General features: G+C 43.4%; 3 protein-coding genes across 8 annotated transcripts in view; 2 read left to right on the top strand and 1 right to left on the bottom strand.

The window, feature by feature from the left end:
* Positions 1-2,047: 2,047 nt before the first annotated feature.
* LOC306703367 (uncharacterized protein) lies at positions 2,048-6,538 on the bottom strand. 2 transcript variants are annotated; one of them, XM_079169316.1, is made up of 6 exons: positions 6,131-6,538; positions 5,773-5,964; positions 4,919-5,088; positions 4,687-4,836; positions 3,106-3,278; positions 2,048-2,599 (listed from the first exon to the last, which is right to left on the bottom strand). In XM_079169316.1, exons 1-6 carry the CDS (start codon positions 6,314-6,316, stop codon positions 2,208-2,210), a joined length of 1,263 nt encoding a protein of 420 aa, XP_079025442.1. In that variant the 5' UTR covers positions 6,317-6,538; the 3' UTR covers positions 2,048-2,207. The 2 variants fall into 2 exon arrangements, with proteins under 2 accessions (XP_079025442.1, XP_079025443.1); XM_079169317.1 differs by having other exon boundaries at positions 4,919-5,085.
* A 2,815-nt stretch (positions 6,539-9,353) lies between these two features.
* Positions 9,354-14,575, top strand: thumpd2 (THUMP domain containing 2). Its single transcript, XM_079169302.1, has 11 exons — positions 9,354-9,537; positions 10,092-10,230; positions 10,363-10,746; positions 10,847-10,965; positions 11,058-11,135; positions 11,245-11,297; positions 11,420-11,507; positions 12,602-12,673; positions 12,883-12,994; positions 13,501-13,621; positions 13,822-14,575. Exons 1-11 carry the CDS (start codon positions 9,427-9,429, stop codon positions 14,132-14,134), a joined length of 1,590 nt encoding a protein of 529 aa, XP_079025428.1. The 5' UTR covers positions 9,354-9,426; the 3' UTR covers positions 14,135-14,575.
* A 1,351-nt stretch (positions 14,576-15,926) lies between these two features.
* LOC306703004 (mitogen-activated protein kinase kinase kinase kinase 3-like) overlaps positions 15,927-24,088 on the top strand; it is a gene marked incomplete at its 3' end in the record, with an annotated part of 32,632 nt that continues 24,470 nt past the window's right edge. For all 5 annotated transcript variants that reach the window (XM_079168802.1, XM_079168800.1, XM_079168799.1 and 2 more), the window contains exon 1: positions 15,927-16,151. In XM_079168802.1, the coding sequence (XP_079024928.1) occupies positions 16,053-16,151 (99 nt within the window). In that variant the 5' untranslated portion in view covers positions 15,927-16,052. The remainder of the gene's footprint in view (positions 16,152-24,088) is intronic.

Raw genomic sequence — 24,088 nt, 5'->3', positions numbered from 1 at the left:
AGAGAGAGAGAGAGAGAGAGAGAGAGAGAGAGAGAGCGAGAGAGAGCGAGAGAGGAAGGGAGTGACAGCGAGAGAGTAATAACACTAATCAGACAACATTAGCAGAGCAGAGACCAGTGATTGGAGATGTGAAGTGTGACTCATCGACAGCCAGCGAGACCTGACGCACACACACACACACACACACACACACACACTCACACGCACGCACACACACACACACAATCAGAAGAACCATCAACCTTGTACCACTCCCCCTCTTTCTTTCTGCAATCACCATCACACACCTTCCTTTTGAATTTGCACAGAATATTTTGCACGTCTGGACTCTCCACATTTTCCTGATGTCAATACATAAAGACACACACACACACACACACTCTCTCGTTCTTGACATTCACACAGCGCTGCCACATACAGTAAGAGCTGCTTCCTGTGCTTCATCGCCCACCGTAACGCTGAGAGAGAAAGCTTCTTTTTTTTCAACCTTTCCTGAGCGACAAACACTCGAGGACGAGCGCGTCTCTCTCCTGTGAACGTCACTCAAACGTCTCTTCTTTGAGCGTTCACGTCTTTCCACATTCAGGACGAAAGGTCGAGCGACACCAAGAAGACGTCTCGGTGTGATTTGAGTCCATTTTTCTAAAGCCAAGCTTTTAAAAAGGCAGCTCAGTATGTCACTGTTTTACTACACATTATATTAAAATAGATATGTTTACTTCATTACAACCTCAGGTTTATGTCTACACGCTACGCTGATACTAAATATGTGAACACGTGTCTTAGTGTAGCGCGTGTTGGCAACACGGTTACAGGACTGACCTCAGCCGACGTGAGGATTCACGTCCAAATGTGGAGTCAAGATTTCAAAGAGAAGAAGAAATGAGTTGTCTTTACGTTCATATTCACGGTGAGGCTGTGAGTTTTCCCAAACTGTTGGTTTGACTCTGATTGGTTGATCATTCAAACATCTGGAAGTTATGGAAGCCCATTCCTGCCAGCAAAAAAAAAAAATTATATATACTGTATATCCACCCAGAAAAAGAAAAAAAAGATTGCTTTTTTTTTTTTGTAGCCGGAAAAAAGTAAAAAAAAAAAAGCAATCTTTTTTTTATATATATATATATATAACTTTTTTTGGGGTGGATTTTATTTTATTTTATTTTTTTCGGGTGGATTTTTTTTTTTATTTTGCTGGTAGAAATGGGCTTCCATAGGAAGTGAACTCACACTAACTTACTGAACTTTTCACTTGAGTGTTTGTGTGCGCAGTTAGTCGAACACCAGTCAGATAAACTTGTTCTTATTGTATTAATGTACACATTTAAATAGCATATTGACGTATGCCGTCTCAGCTGTGGCACAGTGGAATTAGCTTACTAGCCAGCTAGAACACGTGTATGCAGCCCAGTATCACGGCAGGTTGTGAAACGGTAACGTAGTGCAATCTATTCACAAATTCTCTGTTTTTTTCGTTGTCGCTCGGGACGAAAATAATGCCAAAGGAAAGTCAGTTAGGAGCCTTAATCGTGGTGGACACACGAATTAAATGCATCCGTGTGACGAAGCAACAGTCAGAGCAAGCAACGTACTTCATAAAATCCAAAAAGACGACTGCTGGTGGACGGGAGGAGAGCTCAATGACTCAAACATGCAGCTAAGATACTAGAAGTAGAAGTGATGCTGAACCAAGATGGAGACCCAGAGCCAGAGGTGCATGAGCCTGGAACTCTGCAGACGCTAATTGATCAAATATTATCAAATATATTATAGTACTAAAATCATAAAGATAACTTGTTAAAGTAGTAACGCCATGTGTTTTAGTACTGATACATGTCACAATATTGTGTCCTATAATAATCTTCTGTATTGATTATGTACACAGGACATTAAACTCAGGAGGTCAGTTCACCTTTCATGCAAAATAAAAATGTTTAAAGAGGTCACTAAAGACGTCTTATTGTCATTTTTAATTCGGTGTTTTTCTGCGTTCCGATTCTCCGACAATTGTAATGAACAGGAAATAAAAACACACGTCATACAATATTTTTATTATGTTATTGCGAATGGTTTCCGAGTGCATTTTGAGTAAAAACCCAACGTTACAATATGTTATGTGTGTGTTGGGAACATAACTGCGTTGTGAATAAATGACGAGGCTGCAGAGTTTAGTTTGATGTTTCTCTTCATCCTTTCACGGCTTTTCATCAACTTGTCGCGCTGCGACGGAGGCTCTCGTCCGGCTGCGTCTCCACAATACTCAGATGCAAACTTTCATCTCTCTGCTCACGTTCCTGCGTCTCGCCTCCGTCGCCTCTCTGTTCTCCATCGACGCCATCCGCTCGGCCTCTCAAACGCACTCCGTCGCTCTGCTCTCCCTCGTTTCTCACCCCCGTCTCGTTGGTACATCCCGGTTCAGTCCTCGGTGTCCTCAGATCACCACCGGCCTTGATGAAGTAGTTCTCCAGCTCTGCCACGGGTCCCTCATCAGAGAACAGATGGTGCAGGTAGGCCTGGGCGTACTGATCTGAGGTGATGAGGTCCAGGTTAATGGAGGACGACGAGGTTTCAGGCCCAGAGACGACTCTTCTTCTTCTCTCTGTTGAGTTCAGTTTAGGTCAATTAAACGGACAGTTCACCCCAAAATCAAATACACACGTGTCTCCTGTTACATGTGAGGCTATTACACAGTCTAGATTATTGAAGTGTGAGAAGCAGAATGTTGGAGATATTGTGCGTAGATGTCGCTCTGCTTGTGATGCTCAAAGAGCCAAAAACATGAATTTCTCTTTTTAAAAATCCTCGTTAGCTGCTCACAAGGAGGTTTGTGGATTATCCTCAGCAGGCAGGTCCTTGTTTCTAAGAGACATGTTGAGTTTATCCATCACGTCGTCAGTTTCATGTGTGTTTTGGCTCTTTGAGCACCACGAGCCGTGTGTCGTCTAGAAGGCCCGATATCTCCGAAACGCTCACACGAAGATAATCTAAATGATTAACAGCACTACATGTAAGAGGGGAAATATCCATATTTTAGATTTTGGGGTGAACCGTCCCCTTTTAAATGTAACTAAAAGTAGTTTTCTTTGTTCCTTGGAGCAGCTGTACCTGTCTCCGTCCTCATGGCCGACAGAGGGACGGTCACGGTCCTCCCCGTCTCTCTGTCCGTCACCGTGAGGCCCGTCATGGCTCCGTCCTCCGGCGCCTCGCTGGACTGATCACATGAAGCCAGAAGACCCCCCCGACATTTCACGACGCACACCGTACTCGACTTATAACGCCTAGAAGAGAAGAGAAGGGAGGAACAGACAATGCTTTCAAAACAGACTAGTTTATTTTATAAAAATATATGGTGTCGGAATAATCGGAAAAATATGTTTCCAATCATAAAGCAGTATTTTAGTGGGATCACTTATCAACGTAATGCCCAAAGTAACACAACATCATCTTCTTTTTACCGTCCACGGTGTTTCCGCTGTACGACCTAAAGCTCATGAACACACCGAAGTCGGAAGAACGACTTCCAAACTCGGGAGAAGAACCATCCGAGGTTACGTTTGACGGAAACACAGAACACAGAGATGGCGTTGCAGTGTTTGCAGTTCAAATACATCCTTCAGATGAAAGTCTATCAGAGCGATTTTGGGCGATTTTCAACCAAACCGAAGTCGCCTGAAAGAGTCGTTCTCCACGGACCACGACTTCACGCCGTGGGTGATCGAACTATGACCCTCTGAGGACAGACTGTCCTGAAAATCTGGAGATCTGGAGATTTTAGAAGCTTCGTGGAGCTGCCTGGTCAAAACTCTATTGATGAAACGACTGCTTGATGTCTGATCTCATGCTGTAGATCTCATCATGGCTGCAGCTGTTCGCTGCCTGTTCTCACGTGACTCTAACTGAACGCTGAGACTTGACTTCTCTGACAGTCCGATGTGCTCGTTAGCTGATGTGCTCGTTAGCTGTTTGTTCTGCCGTCACGTTGGGAGCCGGCTGGAGAGCTCGTCTCACAGCAGACGGCCGGGTCCTGTGTGGCTGTTGTTTCCTCTGTCAGGGCTTTATTAGAGCCTCTGCTTCTTCTGCTGTCTGACAACACGCTCTCAGAGTCTTCAGGGCTTTGTTAGTTGGACCGAGAGCTGTGGAGTCCACTTCCTGCAGAGGTTGTCCATCCACAGCGTCTCCAGCTCCACCAAACCATCATCAGGGAGGAAAGGCTGTGAACGTCTCAAGCTACTTTATTTGTTGCTGCCTAAACGTCTTTAATCATAATAATAATCATGAAAACCAATGACTTTCTCTCCAAGTCATTGCAAATTTGCAGCCCCAACAAAGTGGAATCAGAGCGTTGACTCTTCCACACAGGTGTGTGCTGCATTTCAACGTTTCCTCGTGATATCTTATTCAAAGTTGCTCCTCGTTTTTCGTGTGTTTTCCTACAAAAGTCCAGCAACTCGAGTCAATTTCTGCTCGTTACCTGAATACAACATTTCAAAATAAACAGGAAACAACTAAGTTTAGTTTAGGTAACAAAACTAGTCGTGTTTAGGAAAAGATTGTTGTTTGGGTTAAAATAACCACAGAAGAAGAGTTACTTCAGTACGGAAGCTAGTTACAGATAACTCAACGTTAACGTCTGGACGGTAGCAGCCTTCGTAGCAGCGTTGAGCAGACTGCTGTCACTGTTGTTACCTGTAGGCGGGTACGATCTGGGTCAGGTCTTCCTTGTATTGCTCCAGTGCAGCCGTGGCATGCAGCGGCTCAGTCCGACCCTCCAGACCGGCCAGGTGAACCAACATCTGGGTGTGAAACGCTGCTCCGCTGGCCCAGTGCCTCAGAGACCTGGAGGAACAGAAACAGTCTTCTCTTCTCTCCGTGCAACTACTTAGTGATCTTGACTGTATGTGATGCTAAGCTACTACACCTGGAGTCACAGTCTCCCCCCAGCAGACAGGTCTTCAGCTGCGTGAGGATGAAGCTCAGCTGGGCCTCAAGTCTGATAGAGTCTTGGATCAGCCTGCTTTTGTCGGTCAGGTTGATCCTGCAGCGCTTCAGGTACTCCTCCATCACCTCCTGGAGCTCCAAGACTCTCTGCTGGAGGTAGACACTCGACGCATTGATCTTAGCTGTGCTAAACCTTCTCTGGTCCTTCATCGCTTTCACGTCGAGTTCAAAATCAAGATTTCAGTATTCATGAGCGGGCTCATAAAACGTTTGAAGAAATAATGCTGGTGATGCATTTTAAACAGTGTTCTCTCCTGTTTATGACGTGAGAACAGGTGAAAAACAGGTTTTGGAAGATCTTTCTAAATGACCTTTTTCTTTCTGTGAAAACCGTAAAAGAAAGTTCATGCAGGTGAAATTTGGTTACTGTTGTAATTCTCATTTTGGCCACAAGAGGTTCAAGTGCACCAAGTGTTCTACATATGACGGAAAGTATTCTTCAGTTTTCTTTCAGGTGAGTTTTAATTGTGTTTACTTAATAACACACAATATATGTACCTTGTGTTTAGAGTTCATGGAGAAATTAAAACATGAATGCTTTCAGACGTATGTAGAAGTTAGATTAGTGCTGCAATTCAGCCTCTTGCGGCCAACAACAAAGGTTTCCTGGCAAAACTATTTTTTACACCTTTTCTTAAGTCATAAACAAAAAACTATTTTTCACTATCAGACACCAAATTCATTTTTCTCACTGCCCTCTCAGGGCTTCCGTACAGTAGATATATATACAGTATGTGTGTGTGTGTATATATATATATATATTTATTCTCTTACCTGGCCTGACGACGACCCCGCAGACTTCCCTCTCACGCCCGACTGTCTCGACGACGTGTAGGCCACGTCCATCACCACGGTCACCGCCAATCCCACCAGGCCGGCCAGGCGCGGCTCGTCCGAGAAGGTCGACAGTCGACTGATCAGGTCCTTCAGGTACGTCGGCGCCTTGTTCCCGATGTCGCCCTGCAGCTGAAAACGAACAGAAATTAAATGGCGACAGATTTCCGGCGCAGTGCTTCTCAACCATGTTGTCTCAGTGAAATAGAAACGCCGGGTGAGTAGATTGTTGTCTTAAGAACAACTTTAAACTGCATTTTGTCATCGTCATATTGCTCCTTGTGGCCCCCGTATGGACCTGCTGCAGGTGTTTCTGGAGGCGGGCCCGGGAGTCGAGGCTCTCGTCGTGATTGGTCAGGAGGAGAGGGTGGCTGACGCCGAGGTCGGGCACGGCTCCGCCTCCCAACATGGCGTCATAGAGGAAGGAACCGATCGCATCCTTCGCCTGACAAAGCTCTTCTTCTGATGAGAACAGCTGGCCCATAGTCAGTGAAGACTGAACATGTGATCGTATGATCTATGACCTTAATGGCTCTAACACACGTCTCTGTGAGTGTCTTTGAAGTCTGCACAGCTCAAGAACACTATATAATAATCTATTAATGCATCTCATCAGCAAGATGAACATTTCCAGCAGCACTTCAGTCACTTGTGATCTCTGTGTTGCTGCAGTGAGTTGTGCTCTGAGTGAGCAGCCGGACTCTTCCTCCTCCTCCGCTTCCTCTTCCTCCTCTGCTGCAGTGAAGAGACACCAACCAAGACGACGCAGCAGCAGAGTGCAGCTCAGCGGTAAACCTAGACCTCCCCCTGGCTGCAGGGACCAGGAAATGCAAGTTTGTCACGCCTTCAAGGCCAAAGAAGTCACCGTGCATGTTTCTGTGTTGCTCCTCTCAGGCTGCTGGTGCACGGAGAATGGAAACCTCTTTCTTCTTACGACGCTCTTTGCACGATGGTGGAATCAAACTAATCCTCCTCGTGCTTCGGGGACTCCCTGCAGGAATGCAGAGCTCCTTGGGAATATGAGTACAAGCTCTTTATGGATGTGTTAAGCATTGACTAAATAGGCCAAGGGCTTCACAGCTTCTTTTTTTATTTCGCTAAATAGAACATGGCCTCGGTGGTGGCGTGATGTGTTTTACTTGATAGAATGTGGGGCGAGGGGATTTGGGATTTGATGTAGAGCGAGAGATGCTCTTTGTTAACTGGGACAGGAGCTGGAGCTCCGTTTAGTGCGTTTTACACTAAATAAAATGACCCACAGCTTGTTTCCGCTCACCTTAATGTCTGTTAATCACCTCCACCGTCCTCTGGTTTCACAATCAGTGTCTCGCTCACTAAAAGGATTTTAACTATTTGATCCTCCTTTTCCAATAATGTTGTTTTATTGTTTCATTAGCAAACACAGAAGAAGAGTCTGCAGCGTGTACTCTCTCTCTCTCTCTCTCTCTCTCTCTCTCTCTCTCTCTCTCTCTCTCTCTCTCTCTCCCCTCCATGGATGCTCGGTCCTGTTGACACACTTCACACTCCTCTAAATATTTAAATGTCACAGCGGCGCTCTGAGGTGAGCGGGACGCTCACACGGTGAAGCGGTGAAACATTCTGTCTCTCTGAAGGTTCATTTCCATCTGAGGTGAAAGGAAGGAAAGGAGAGGAGGGAAGGTAATGAGGAGAGGAGAAGAAGAAAGTAAACAGTCCGGCCTGTTAAACGACGACATCGTACTGAACTGCAGCTTTACATTATTGTCCCTTTTAATAAAAACTACATAAAATCTACTTGAACACTTTGCAGCCAAATGCTGCAGCGATGAATTCAACAAGTTGTGAAACACAGCTTTGGTTTTCTTTCCCTCCTCTTCATCCTTTTTCCTACAGATTTCTACTTTCTCTATTCTGAGCCTCGTTTCTCTCCTCCCTCCCTCCCTCCTTCCCTCCCGATAGTTTATGGGGTGTGGAGGGGAATAAAAACAAGTTTAATGGACAGTAATACATCACGCCGCGGCTGCTGTGCCAGGCGGCGTCCATTTTGTGAAGCCGTTGTGTTCACTTAGCAGCAGTGGGGCTAATTATTGCACATGGCAGCTGTTGAAAGGAGTATTAATGTCTCCTTTCTACATGGATACGTCCAATATTACGGGCTGATGGAAGCAGTCAGGGAAAACTGTAAAGAGAACAAGAGTGACAAAGAAAAAAGGGGAAAACCATAAATCCAACTTCACCTGTTTTAATTAAATACTCATCCGTCCTGCCGCCCGATGACGTTCACGCGGAGCGTGTTGACCCACAATGTGTTCAGTGTTTAGACGCATTGTTGTGAATTCTATTTTATTTGATGTTGCAAAGATCCGTTTAGTAATCCATCTATGCCCGTATATTCAGGTTCCTGGTGGATTTGAAGATGAACTTTATTAAATAGATGTTGGGAGGTGAAAGTTAGTTACTCATTTAGAAATTAAGCATTTGATCCCAGCATCTTTGTATGACTCTGATGTGTTTCTGTTTGGATATTCATGAATAAAATGTGAGAAATGACACATTGATTGAGTGGGGATCAAATCCCGTTGAGGCACAGTTACATCAGTCTGATGTAACGCCCATGTTTGCTGTTATATAAACATATTCACTTCATCATTCTTCACATTGTCTGGAGACAGCGGCAGGTCGCACCAGCCTGTCAGCGTTTGAAGGGTTTATGACACAAAGCAACGAGCAGAACGCTGTTCATCAAATAAAGTATGGGGATTAAATATGTGTGGGGGGGTCATTAAAGTGTCAGAGAGTGAAAAGAGGGAGATTAAAACGTGTTAGAGGGTGAGACACAGATGGGAGGAGGATTTCTCAGGAAATAAAGTGAGAATTATGTGAAAGCACTTGTTTCTGCTGCAGAGTTCGTCAGAGGTTTCTTCACAGCTTTGGTGGGAACACCTGTTCAGAGCTGCCTCCAGGTAGTACACGGCAGCAGAGGTGTGTGTGTGTGTGTGTGTGTGTGTGTGTGTGTCCAAAACCAGCGTGGGTTCAATGTGAGTTTATGTGCACGCACTTGCACATTTGCAGCTTGTTGTTTTGTCTTTAAGTGTGTGTGTGTGTCTGAATACCTAATGTGTGCAGCGAGGCATTTGGGTATTAAGTGTGTGTGTGTGTGTGTGCACTGATAAGAGCTCCCACTTTAATTCAAGTATTAAATGAATCACAAAACGAAGGCTTGTTGTTGTGGACTTTGCGTTGCTGTATTACATCAACATCCATCCATCCATCCATCCGTTTTCCTCCGCTTATCCGGGGTCGGGTCGCGGTGGCGTCAACATGCCATTATTAAACAGAAAATTAACATGAACAAGTCTTTATTATTATTTAATTTTTCTTAATTACATTCATACTGTGATAAATGTTATTTATTATGCAGATTGTTTCTGTTTTCCAGTTCAAGCCATCTGTGACTTTCTCCTCTGTGAGAAGAGAGACCCCTGCTGGCCAAGACCGGTCACTGCAGTCCGATTACGTAGTTCCGCTTCCGGTGTAAACAAACAAGCCAATATGGCGACTCTCTAGTAGAAGAAATTAGCGTTTTTGTCGACACTGACCTCGTTGTACGACATTATGAGTGAACCGGAGAGTCACGGGAGTTTAGTTCGCTACTACTGCACCGCCGGTAACGGGATGGAGCGGTTCTTAATCGGAGAGGTGAAGAAGAAGCTGGCCGCTGAAGATGTGAGTGGTTCTTTTTGTGTCAGTTACGAGAGAAGAAGAAAAAAACCAACGGCTATAACGGCAAAAAACAACGGTTATAACGGCAAAAAACAACGGTTATAACGGCAAAAAACAACGGTTATAACGGCAAAAACCAACAGTTATAACGACAAAAAACAACGGTTATATTATTATAACGGCCATTCAAAACTCCATTCGGTATATGTTAGTTTGAGATAACTTTAACTAAACTTCCGGAATTAGCTTCTTCCAGTTGTGGAAAGTAACTAAATACATGTGTTAGGTGGAATAGCACCTCTGCTCTTTTCTCTCAAGATTGATGTTTAATTTCATAAAAGTATATTTTTTTAAGATTTAGTTTCAGGTGAGGTGGAACCAAAATACATCAACACCTGATTTATGTTTTACTGTCAAATATCGAACTCAGTATCGCCTCAACAATCCACCGTCGTTTACTTTTAAGGATTCAACACGATGCTTTCAGACGGGACGATTTATCACATTGTCATTTTTAAACGCTGAACGGCTCTGTTGGCTGTTTGTTTGTGTCTCAGGTGTGTCAGACGGCAGGTAAGGTGCTGTTCAGCTCGTCTGCTGGGATCCACAGAGTCAGTGAGCTGAAGGCTGCAGAGAGACTCTTCCTGCTGCTGAGGAGAGACTCACCCGTTCGCCTGTCTGCCCACAGCGGCCCAGGTACAACCAGATGACCTTTTTAGATAATGATGGCTTCATAATAATAACAAATAAAACAAAACCACTGTTGGATTCAGTGCTTGTTCAACATTTATGTTTTGACTTTTCTTCTTTTCTCTGTAATGTTCGCAGCAAAAGCCGCCTCTGAGCTTCAGGCCAGAGTGTTGGGCGACACCAGTCAGTGGACCGGTGCTGCAGCGACATGGAGCCGCCTGAAGGGGGAGCTGTCGGGCAGAAGGACGGCCGTCCACACGCCGAGGAGGGAGGAGGGGAGAGGGAGGGAGGAGGGGAGGCAGGGAGATGAGGAGTCGAGCAGAGGAACCTGTGGAGTCGAAGCCCAGAGGACGAAGAGAAAGAGGGATGAAGAAGAAAAGGAGTCTAGTAGTGCAGAGGAAAGGAGGACAAGTGAGAGAAAGAGAGGATCAGTTGGTGTCCAGGAAACATCGGGACGAGACCACGATGTGGAGAGAAGCTGCAGGGAGATGGATGACTCGACAGAGGACAAAGTGGAACATGGTATTCAAGTTAATTCATACTTCTTCTCTTTTAATCCAACGTTATTTAAGTTTCTGATTCAGTGTTTCTTGTCGCTTGCCTTTGTCGTCACGTAATAAAGTGAAGCCGACTGCAGGAAGACCCAGCGGGACCGAAGCAGACCCGTCCGGTCCAGACCGGCCCTCTTTCAGGGTCAGCTGCAAGTGTACTGGATCTCTCTCCCGGTACTTCAGCTCACAGGTGGTACCTTAGCATGCACATGAAGGGTAACGTCAGTGTTCAGAGGACCAGTGTGTGTTTGCACAGCGTGTCTTATTTAAATGTATATTCAGGAGGTGAGCAGAGTGATCGGAGGAGGTCTGAGCAGACTGCTGGGCTGGAAGGCTGACCTGAAGAATCCACAACTGGAGGTAAAAACCTTCTTCCATGAATCTTTGGGTTGATTCATGCATCAGTCCAGTTTTATTCATGTAGCTCCTTTCAAAATAAAACACCGTTGGCTGTTTGTTGTGTCTTCAGGTAAACGTTTCTCTGAGTGATGACCACTTCCTGCTGGGCTTCCCTTTAACCAGGTGAAACACTGTTAATAATAATAATCTTAAACATAGTGGATTCAGACTTGGTGTTACACACATGTTTCATGTTGCAGCTTTAATAATATAATAAAGAATCATGAGTGATGCGTCTCCTTCAGGTTGCCTCTCGCTAACCGGAGCTACATGAAGACCACAGGACTCAGGTCCACTGTAGCCTGGGCCATGGCCTCACTGGCTCACATACAGGTACTCACACACACACACACACACACACACACACACACACACACACACACACACACACACACACACATACACATACACATACACATACACACACACACACATACACACACATACACACACACACACACACACACATGTTTAACATGACTTTAACAACTTTAACTTTTTTGCACCAAAAATGTAGAAAGATTGAATTCAAAACTCTCTTTAAATCTTAAACCTTGACTCTAAACCCTAGATTAGATTTAACTTTAAACTTTAAAATGTGATCCAGGATTCACGTTAAACTTTTACAATGACGAACACTTTGAGATGAGATGATCATGGAGCAGATTAATCCAACATGGCGTCTCTTTCTTCCTCAGTCTGCTGTTACTTTCTCTTCTATTATTCGGCCATTTTGCTCCATTAATCCGCCCAAAACAGGTTTTCCTCAAAGTAGGAGGAATGAGATCTGAAGTTAATGTTTCTCCTTTTACAAAGTCCCAACTGTGCACAAATGTATTTATTTATTTATTTTAATTTGGGTAAACCTTCATCTTATTACATGGACACCAACATCCTCAGACAATCACTTACAGTTACACAACTCAACTCTTTAAATACACACTCGCCACTTTATAACAAACTTGTCTTAACAAATTCAAACTTTATTTGAATTTTTTTAAATCATATTTTATTGTAAGTTTTCATATTTTCTATTTTTAAATGATTTCTTTTATTTTTATTGTTCCTTGTGTGTGTAACGTATTTGACGATAAACCGATTCTGTTCCTGCTTTATGTTGATTAAACTCTATTTAAAGTGTGTTTAAACTAAACAGAGGTTTTAAACAGCACATCTGGATTCACTCATGTTGAACCTGTTAGTTAAGCCCAGCCTGAGAGATTTATGTTTCTTTCATCAATCCACTAAAAACAGATTCAGACTCATTAAATATACGACCGCTGAGCCTAAACTCGGTCCTCCTTTCCAAACTCTCAGTGTGATGTTTGTTGTGTAGACGCTGTCGGTGTGTGTGTGTGTGTGTGTGTGTGTGTGTGTGCTGAAGCATGCAGCTGTGATTCTTATGTCCGTTATCTCCCGTCTCACAGCCGGGCTCCTGTGTGGTCGACCCGATGTGTGGAGTAGGAACCATCTTAATGGAAGCAGCTCAGGAGCACCAGGTCACAGAGCTCCTCCTGTTCATCTGTTTATCTGTTTATCTGTTCTACAGTTTCTTCAACGTTAAAAGAAAGGAATATTCTCAGATATGCACTCATATGTATCATGTCCTTAAGTGTAGATATTGCTACAAAGCGTGTACTTTCTAGTAATAGTACATACTGTAGCGTGTGCTCTCCTATGATCTCATGCGTCGCTCTCGCTGCTTCAGGCCGCGTGTTTCCTGGGTTTGGACATCGATGACGGACAGCTGCAGAAGGCCAATGACAACGTGGAGTTTGCAGAGCTGCCAAACATACAGCTGCTGAAGGCTTCGTCCATGAGTAAGAAACTATCCACGATAGACGTTTGTCACTGAGCTCATGTTCAGTGGGTGTGTCCATAGAATCCATTCATAGGGAGGAGTTTACTGTGAAGATGTGTAGAACGTAGTAAACGAATGAAGTCAAATCAAATCAATCAGCAAAACTGTCACATAAACATCAATTTAAATACATTTAAAACATTGTCAGCACATGTGTCACGCTGTTGATAATGATGTCATTAATATCTGATGAAGCTCAGGTGATGATTCATTTGACTTCATCTCTTTTATTTAGCTGCTTGTTTTGGAAGCGGCTCAGCGAGTGAACCCTGCTGTCATGTGTTAAATCACCTCTTGGCTCCTTTTGTCCTTTGTGTGTGTGTGTGTGTGTGTGTGTGTGTGTGTGTGTGTGTGTGTGTGTGTGTGTGTGTGTGTGTGTGTGTGTGTGTGTGTGTGTGTGTGTGTGTGTGTGTGTGTGTGTGTGTGTGTGTGTGTGTGTGTGTGTGTGTGTGTGTGTGTGTGCAGTGCTGCCTCTGGCCAGCGCCAGTGTAGACGCTGTCGTCTGCGACCTTCCGTTTGGCAGGAAGTTTGGCACCAAAACAAACATGGCTGCCAACCTGCCGCTCATCCTCACGGAGATGGAGAGGTTTGTGTTTGTTTCCATTGTTTCTCTCAGAAGGATTCAGTGAATCACAACTTGTGTTCATGTAATGTGCAGAATAGAACATTTGTGTCCTGTTATTCTTCAGTAAAACTCACGCCTTTGTATTTATCAATAGAAATTATGTCTGTCCAAAGAAAAAGAGCAATAACTGTAACTAATGTAATACATGTTTGTGTTTCTAGAGTCCTCCGTATCGGGGGCACCCTGGTTCTCCTTCTGAGTCCTCAGTTGTCTTGTCTCCTGAAGAACCTCCTGGCTCAGAAGGACTCTGGACCGGAGACAGAGCCTCCAGCTGGGAAACAACACGGCTCGTCTCCTTCTCCGTCTTCCACGGAGCAGCAGGCTTTAACAATAACCCAGGAAACAGAGCCTCAGTCTGGGCCGCAGCTCAGTCCGTCTCCCCCTCGCTGCTCCCTGAAGCACCAGGAGACTCTGAGAGTCAGCTTAGGTGCGATAGATGGACTAATCCATAAATATGTCAAGACGGAGACTTGATCAGTGTGAACGTTACGTATCAAAGTAATCAGATACTTCTCTTTGTTACTTGTCATGAAAAATAAGGAGGTGTGTTGAAATGTCATATTTAAAGTGGGAGCAGACAGTTACTTTGGTTGTTTTGTGGATGTTAACTGTACAGAACTTACATTGATGCTCTTTGGTAAGTGGGGATCGATACCTTTATCTACCAGGGAACACAAAAACGCCGTCTTCTTCATGTTTTTGTCGACGTAATTACTTTGTGTCGTAGATGAGATCGTATCCGGTTAAAGACAGATTAGTTTTAGTGAAAGCGAGGCTAATAGTGAACCAATCTAAACACAGATGATGTCATTATTCTACCGTCATTACAGTGTTTATTCAGCATTTACTGAATAATGAGAAACTAAATCACCAACATGTCTGTTGCCACTTTAATCAGAACCAGAACTATCGTTTGATTCGTCTGTTTGTTTCACTTCTGTTGTTCAATTGCAAATAATACGAAGAAATAAATATATATTTTTAAACATTTTTGTATTTTGAGTTGTGTGAGTTTTTGCCATTCCAGAGCTATTTATCCATGTTTCCTCACGGGCGGATTATGAGACAACGGGCCTCCTCTGTGTGTTCTGCTGTGGTTATTTTGCCTGTTTGTCGTATCTTTGTGTGTTTTTAGTCGTTTTATGTTTGTTTTTTTAATACGCTAAAACAGACTCTTGCCACACAGACAACTCTTCTTAGCATCACATCATTGTTTGTTTGGCTCGTTTGTTGCTCATAAATATAGAATATCGCTCTCTTTATCCTGTATGGGACTTGAGTTCTTCCTGTAACACAGACCCCATCACAATGTTGCCATCTGCCTCTGTTTAGCCCCGCTTAGCCCACTTTCATACAGCGGGGCCAGACGAGGCCACGCTGGGCTTATATCGTGTTTATTCATTCGTTTCCCCCGTTAGATGTAAACTTACTGTGTTTATTTTGCTGCCTGTGCAGATTAGAAACCAACAATCAGTGCAGGGATCCAAACGAGCTGACATCGATCAATACGGGTTAAAACCAAGTGTCAGGTTTATAGTAAAAACATCTCGTCAGTAATACGTTACATAGTCATGTCTTATGCATATATTCATTTTATGTTTTCTGGAATATTGTTACATTTTTATATTATATAGGTGGAGGCTTCAAATAAGCCCAGTTGGCTTTTTTCCTCTTCCTGCACTGTGATATTATTTATCTCTGTTTGTTTATGTTATTGTTTAAATTGTGCAAAAGATAAATAGATACTTTTTTAATCCCACAAGGGGAAATTTGTTAAAATAAAATGAATAAATAAACTAAACGAAGGTGTTTTTATTAGACCCTTTTTCAAAATAAATTAAACGTGATTGAATAGTATTCTTTACAGTATTCTGTAGTTTTATCACCAAATGTCTTTATTAAAAAAAAAAATCTTAGTCTTGAATCCATACATTCTGCAAAATAAATAAACAAAAACAATTAAGTTAAAAAATAAATGAACGTGATTGATTTGTATTATTTTATCACCAAATGTCTTTATTAAAAAATAAAAAGATCAAATAAAAACACCTTACTTTAGTTTATTTATTTTGCACAATTCAACCAATAAAATAAAAATAAACAAACACAACAGAGATAAATAAATATCACAGTTTTAATAATTAAATCCATCTCTCCTTGTGTCAAGACTGGCACTTCAGTGGCTACGCCATGATGTCCACTGCGCATGCTCAATGCGCAGTGTGGCAGCCATGTTGGAGCTACAGTGGACTCGGGCTGGGATTCTCTGACGCCGTATTGTTGTTGTTTTTCTCTTTAAGAAATATACATTATTCCCGCACGTTATTTGGGTGGTTTCGTCTAAAAAAAAACGCGCGCGATCTGCGCCGTAAACCGCACCAGCTGTTGTAAAATGATGAACTCCAGTGTCGACCTGTCGCGGAGGAATCCGCAGGAGGATTTCGAGCTGATCCAGCGGATCGGAAGCGGCACATACGGAGATGTGTACAAGGTGGGGGGGCCACAGAGGTCCATTATCGGACACACGGCGGTCCGACGCGCACAGCGTGTTTATCTTTGTGGCCATAACGGTAGAAAACAAAGCGTGTGACCGACGTGAGCTTGTTTCTCATGCCTTGTTTTTCTGTTGTTTTTAGCTACAGTTGTCGCTAGCGAGCTAGCTAGCTAGCTGTCCGAGAACGGACGCAGCTAACCTGCTAGCATCTAGAAGCTAACCAGGCTTTTTTAGGCTGTTTGTGTGACAAATTGACGAAGAAGCGGTGATTGTGGCTGCTACAAACCGAACCACAGGCAACGTATTATATTGTAATGGTGTGGAGCTTTTAGCTGAATTAGTTAAAACTGTCACAGACAGAGAGAGAGACACAGACAGAGAGAGAGAGACAGACACACATACAGCGAGAGAGACAGACACACATACAGAGAGAGAGACAGACACACATACAGAGAGAGAGAGAGAGAGAGAGACAGACACACACATACAAAGAGAGAGAGACAGACACACAGACAGAGAGAGACACATACAGAGAGAGACACAGACAGACAGAAAGACGCATACAGAGAGAGACAGAGACAGACTGACAGCTGTCTGTCTAGAAACCCAGTTTAGCCTAAAGCTAAGCTACATCAACAACATTTCAACACCTCTCATAGTTACTATTCACGTTATAACACCAGTAGAACTATTCACATCTATTCAGTAAACTGGCGTTTATTGTCTGATTTATGTCGTTTTTATAGCTGTTATGTTAATAACTCTTTGTCTGGGCCCTGTGCTGTTAGCAGACATCATATGTGTAGCATATAATAAGCATCAACATGCTTATTATATGCTACACAGAATAACAGCATTCCTAACATAGGACACAGGTTAGTAGAATACAACGTTTAAAGACATCAACGGTCATGTAACATTTAACAAATATCACGTAAAACAGATTATTTAATGAAACTTTATATCCAGACACATGAGTCCATATAGCAACAAATACAACAACAACAACACACTAAATACAATACGAGGACACCAAGACGCAGGTATAACCATTGTACTTCAAAAGTCACAGAGTGGAGTACAGAGTGGAGTACAGAGTGGAGTACAGAGTGGAGTACAGAGTGGAGTACAGAGTGGAGTACAGTCAGAGTGGAGTATAGTATTGGAGTATAGTATTGGAGTATAGAGTGGTGTACAGTCAGAGTGGAGTATAGTATTGGAGTATAGAGTGGAGTACAGTCAGAGTGGAGTATAGTATTGGAGTATAGTATTGGAGTATAGAGTGGTGTACAGTCAGAGTGGAGTACAGTAGTGGAGTATAGAGTGGTGTACAGTCAGAGTGGAGTATAGTATTGGAGTATAGAGTGGAGTACAGTCAGAGTGGAGTACAATAGGCTCTAAAGAAATCTGTTTTAACATCATCTGTACACACGTGTATAAACGTGTGCATACAGTTTGCAACACATCAGATAAGTAATGCACTATTAAGTCCCTTTAGGATACTTTATTCACACTATATCAGATAAAAAAAATACCATAAACTATGAGTACTTTACAAGCACGTTACTAAGTATGAACAACAAGTTATAAGATCTCATTGATGGTTTGGAGACATAATGTTTTGTCTTTATCTGTAGATTTGATCAGCCAGGTTATGTGAGATGAACATCTAAACTGTTGTTTGTTCTGCAGTCGCTCTGCTGATGTATTTGATTTCACCGCTATGTGAGGGCGAGGCTTTTGGCCGACTGGGTGTTCATTAAACATGGTAATAGGACCCTGAGATGTTTGGTTAACCTCTAGGCTCTTTGTGGGAACTGCAGGAATATTTACATTTATGCTAAAGACGGGAGAGTTGATGCCTCCGTTCATAAAGTTTGACATACACTGAGTGCTTTAATAATTATGTAGCTGAGAGGTTCTTGTTGAAGGACACTTTGGGGCTCAAACCTGAAACCTCTGGATTAAAGGATGTCCTTCTAATCACCTCGTTGATGCCTATATTTGGTTCTACCGCTCTGTATAAAACCTGTGGCTTGGATAGGAATGTCTGAGCAGGAAACAAAGCGTGAGCTCCAGCTAGCTGGTCTTCTAGCCTCTGTTTGAAGCCTCTTTAGAGAACAGTGACGGAGGACGATCGGCTGATAGCGAGACCGGCCTCCTGACCACGAGGACACGAGACGACACTGGCTCGCAACCAGGCATCAGCTTGTTCGCTGGTTGCCAGCTTGTCACTGGTAGCGTACACAGACTGTATATAAGAAGTGGACGTAGTCATCGGGATGTCACCCATTAGTTTGTGGACTGATGTTTTGAAGCCTTGAGTTCGGCGATTTCGTTGTCGCCATGTTGTTTTTTGGTAACCAGTGAACAGGAAGTGACCATATATGGACTGAGGGGGAGTGACGTAGAGACGCCGTATACGTCTCTGGTAGAGACCTGTCAATCACTGTGTAGCCCCGCCCTAAAGCATCCCCTGCTTTATGGTCTGTTTGACTCTAAATGGACCATCATTTACTAAATGAACATCATGCTGTATTGAAGAAGACTTGAAACTAGAGATTGAGACCATAAACTCATGTTTACAATGTTTACTGAGGTAATAAATCAAGAGAGAAGTAGAGTCATTTTCTCATAGACTTCTATACAACCAGAGGAGTCGCCCCCTGGTGGACACTAGAGAATGCAGCTTTAACTTGGCAGAACCGGAGGTTGCCGCCTGGTAGTGTAGCTGTAGCTGCTCTAGCACAGCACCGCTAGGTTTCTTAGAGCATTCATAGCACTCTTCCTCTTTTTCGCCTCTTTGTCGCTCGTCCTCCAGTTGTTTACAAGTTATTCTGTTCTGCTAACGGTACTTTAGCGTAGCAGCTAGCGAAGGCTTCCCTCTCACGTTCAATTCCTGGTTTATAAAACACCAGTAGTGCCGCTGTTGTCTGGTTCTTCACAGATTCCCTTTTCACGCACACATTTTGGGGTGCACGTTTGGCTGTTTGTTATCCTTACATTTGGTTGCCACTGATGGCAGCCAAAGGCCAATATTTGGTTGCCTGTTTCTCAAAATGGCAACTGTTGCCGTCGAGCCTTACCAGAGAGTAAAATATCTCGAGTATGTCTTCAGGGTGAGGCCGGGTTGAGCTCCACAGACGGCCCTGAGGCTGTCTGGTCAAACAAAAGAAAAAGAGCATTTAGTGTTGTGTCATATATCAGTGTTTCACAGTGTATTGATTGTCTTTGTGCTCACGCTCCCAGAATGATTCCTGAAATACTTCTCATCATACAGTCCAGTGTAAACAACACATACCAGACGTGTTCGCAGCTCTTTAACACAAATCATTAGCTATGTGTCCATCTTTAGACTTCTCCTCTTGCGTTAGAGGTGACGGCAAAGGAAGGATTTCCTCATTTCAAACCCACATTAAGCCGCACTTCACTCAGAATTCCTGTAGCATGACGTCAGTAAAACTGCACACGACACACTTCTGTTTACCCGTCTGAGAGGTGTGTGATGCACCAAACCAAAGAAAGCGATTTGACTTTGATGATCGTATTAAACGATTTAACGTACGTTAAAGAGACTGTTTTGTATTTAGTCGTGGAGACGAGACGACGCTCTGCTCTTTCAGTCAAACCTTGTCCTTTTAGACTAAATACCAGTATCGGCTTAATATAGCCGTGGAGACCTGCTCCGTGGGTTCTGAGTGTTTACCAACACACAGGGTCTGACGTCGCTCGGGTTGTTGAAGCGGGACGACTGGCCTCGTCTTTCTCAAGGTGACGGTGGCTCTGATTTGAGGAAGTGGAGGCAGACGACGGCCTTCAGCGGAGATAGAGATCAGTTAATGACGAATCAATATCGGTGGCAGAGAGACGCAGCAGACATCCGGGCGCTTTAGACCTCTCACGTGAGGAGGGAAGCAATGATACCAGGCAGGTTTTTAAATGAGTTTAAAAGCACAGGAAGTCAACTATCCCACATCTGACATGCTTATTGATGGCATGTAAACAGTACAAATAACAATAACATCATAAAACGGGACATTTTGCAATATTGTGGGAGGAATTTCTTATTTAAATCCCTTTAAAATGTATTGCAAATCTTCAAGACAAGGAATGAAGCATTGTTGAGGGGCTTTATGTGTATACATTTACACTTCCAATGTATTTAAGACAAGAATAATGTGCTTAACAGTGACATGTGGTGACTGTGTGTGTGTGTGTGTGTCACAGCTGGGAAGCCTTGGTCCAGGAATGCAGGAATCTTTACTTCCTCCTTATGTGTGTGTGTGTGTGTGTGCGTGTGTTCATGTCCTATTGTTTCACACTAGTGCAGCACAATGCACACACACACACAACCAGAAGATTGTATTGTAACACATATAGACACACACACGGCTGCAGCGTCACAGTTAAAAGTGATAACTTTTATCATAGTTACACAAAAACTAACTCCAGTGTTGGTGCAGTCTAATGTGTCCTACAGATGTTGAGATGATGAAATGTTTTGTCATCGCTCTGCACAGACTGAGTACTGACATGTCTGTGTCCTGTGTGTTTAACTGTAAGACCCAGCCTTATCTTAAACCAGGGCTCAACCAGCAGCTGAACCTCGTTAATCAAGTTTAATACGAGACACTGCAGCTCTGTGTTTACAGAGTGATCATATCTAAACGTCTGGTTTTAGAGAGTTAATGGTGCGACACTTCACTGCAGGGTGGGTCAGCACAAAGGGAATAGTGGTGAGACAGTTGACGCACGCACACACACACACACACACAGGTATTTACAGCTTTAAGTTGCTGCGTTTAAAGGGGAAAACCTCCACTCAGCAGGTTTAGAGGAGCTGCTTCTGTCAATCATCGGGGTCTGGTTCATTACATTCCTACGTTTAAGCTGCCGTGAAAGGCCTCTGAGCAAACAAAGGCACGGTCACTAATTAATATGGATTATTATGAACTATTTAGCATGACCATGACAGCACCAGAGGTTCTTTTAAAATGTTCAAAAACCAGTTTGTTACGAAGCCAAACACCCGATCGGTGCACCGTACTTTACCTTTCGGAGTCAGTCACTGGTCGGTCACATGACTGTGTATGAGAAGTAGACGTCGTCATCGTGACGTCAGCCGGTTGGTTTGTGGACCGATGTGTTGAAGCCTCCAGTTCGGTGATTTTGCCGTCGCCATCTTGGTTTCTTTTTATTTACTAAATGAACATCATGCTGTGTTGAAGACTTGAAACTAGAGATTGAGACCATAAACTCATGTTTACAATGTTTACTGAGGTAATAAATCAAGAGAGAAGTAGAGTCATTTTCTCATAGACTTCTATACAACCAGAGGAGTCGCCCCCTGGTGGACACTAGAGGGAATGCAGCTTCTAGTTGATGGGTTTTTGAGCGTTTACTTCACTAGTACATCACTTAACAGCTGGCTCATCACTAAGTAACCATGGAGGGTTCAGCACCGTGGTGGTCCTACGTCTGAATGGGTCAAGTCCTGTTCTGAGAGTGTGTTCATGAGACGGAGAGTACGGAGAGTAAGAACCTGCCGGGACTAAATATTTAGTTTAATACCATCTGAGGAAACATTTTCATGATCCACCAATGGTGGAACGGATGTTCATGTTATTAGTTTGGACCGTCTTTGTGCTGAAAATAAAACTGCAACTACATGTGACATGCATTCATACAGTGTGTGTGTGTGTGTAGCAGGAGTGTGTGAAGTGTGTGTTATGTCACTTCACAGGCTCACGCTAAATACAGGTCGCAGTTCATCTCGTCGTCGTGTAACTTTGGTTTAACTTATGAGTTGAAACACAAACGTCAACCTTTTTACAAGAACGTTCCCAAAACATTTCTCATCCAGCGTTCGGAGCAGCAACACTTCTCCCGTTATTTTCACCAAAACAACAATCTTTTCTTAGACCTAACTCAGTAGTTTTGTTGCCTAAACTTAACTTGAGTTTCCTGTGAAGATGGAAGTTTATTTTGAAAATACTGAAGTCACGTAAAGAGCGGAAATTGTTGGACTTTTGTGGTAAAACGCACAAGTGTTTGTGTGTGTGTGTGTGTGTGTGTGTGTGTCTGTGTGTGTGTGTTTTGTGCTTGACAGGTGTGATGATTAAACACCTGTCCCCTCCTGAGGCCATGTGTTGTTGTTAATGGTTAAGCTGTTAACACTGAGACCAAGCTGCAGAGTTGTGCCCATTTTAACCAAAAGGTTGTTACATGATAATAACAAGGAAACCAGCAGAAGGACTTAGTGCATGAACTAATACATCGGTTATATTAAAGGTCAGAGAAGTGTGACAGCCAGGAGCATGCTGGGTAGTGGAGTAGCTTCAGGTGCTAGCTGGGTTAGCTTAGCTTCCATCAGAGCTGCAGTGAAGAACGTGATCATCGGTGAAGATCTCGTCTCCTTGTTCCCTGCACTAGCTGCAGGTTCGCAGCTCAAGCTGAGCTCTGATCATCACGGTCACAGAGGAGAGAGTGAAACACACACCGATGCTCCACTGAGCGGACCATATGGTGTGTGTGTGTGTGTGTGTGTGTGTGTGTGTGACGCACACACACATTTGATTTAGGCAAATCCTTGACGGGCAAAAGATAAATCCACATTTCCATCGACTGGTTTGGGAGTGAACGAGCTGTGTTCCGTACTTTCAGCGGGAGTTGGGCTTCTCCTTCCTCCTGCCTGTAGTCCAGTAAACAGTAGAAGAAGAAGCAGAGAGAGCTCTTTGGCTCTTCGCGGTCATAGTTCTTCCATGTCAGCGAGTGTCGGCCATGTTTTTAATGTTGCCTGGAGACTAAGACAATACAAATATATATCCGGGAAACAGCTGATCGGGAACAGAAGTTTCCATTTAGGAAAAATTACAAAAATGTTTGTGCATGCCGGGAAGAAAGTCAGACTTTTGAAATATATATTTATATATCGGCCAAGAAGATTTGAATGAGCTTATGATTTATTATAAGTGAAGTCCTGTTTTTATGGAGATAAATTCAAACAGCTGAGGATAGAAACGGTCACATCACGATGACAGACACTCATTCTTAATATATTGTAATTAGGGCTGAGTGATGCGACTAATAAAGAATAATTATTGATGTTTAGGTATTATCTAAATATGTTCACATCATCTCTAAAGTAACATAACTGTTATTTAACCCTTTGATCACACAGTGTGATCAGTCTACTAAACTAATCTGAATTAAGAGGCTTTCATTTTGAAATTCCTCATCAGAAGATCCTGACACTGCGAGGTGGTGTGCTTTTATTTTGAAGTAAAATTGGTCCGTGGTCCGGCGTCAAGTCTGAAATGTATTCTTTATTATTTAGTTTGACTCTTAATTATTCACTGAAATCCAAGTTTTCTCTAGACTACAGTTTATAGGCAGTATTTCTATCTTTTTTAAAGTACGTCCCACATAGAACAAGATGCATAACATCGAGTATATTCGATATTTTAATACAAAATGTATAAAAACCTGACGAGTGGTGAAAAGCCACACACACACACACTCTCGTGCTTTGTCCTGAAAGAAGCCCTTCCCGTCTCTCCTCTCATGAATATTTCAGAATGAAGTCTTCTCCTCTGAGCTCTGCTGTTAAATGTAAACACGGCTCAACTATTTATAGAAAACCTGCAGAACAAACCTGCTGCTGCTCCACAAGCGTCGGCTCTTCAGGAATACAGGAAGCGCCGCTCCGCCTCCTTTAACTTTGCTAAACTGGTTCACAACAACATGTGCCGTGGCTAAGTGTAGAGCAGGGCCGTCCTCTAATCAGAGGATCGGCGGTTCGATCCCCGGCTCCGCTAGACGCATGTCGTCGTGTCCTTGAGAGAGACACTGAACCCCAAATTGCTCCGGTAGCTGTGCCTACGGTGTTCATGACAGAATGAAGGACGTTCACCAGGTTCACCTTCTCTGACGGG

This window comes from Pholis gunnellus, assembly GCF_910591455.1.
Source record: "Pholis gunnellus genome assembly, chromosome: 11".
In the NCBI taxonomy this organism is placed as follows: Eukaryota; Metazoa; Chordata; class Actinopteri; order Perciformes; family Pholidae; genus Pholis; species Pholis gunnellus.
This window is presented reverse-complemented; position numbering and strand designations above follow the sequence as displayed.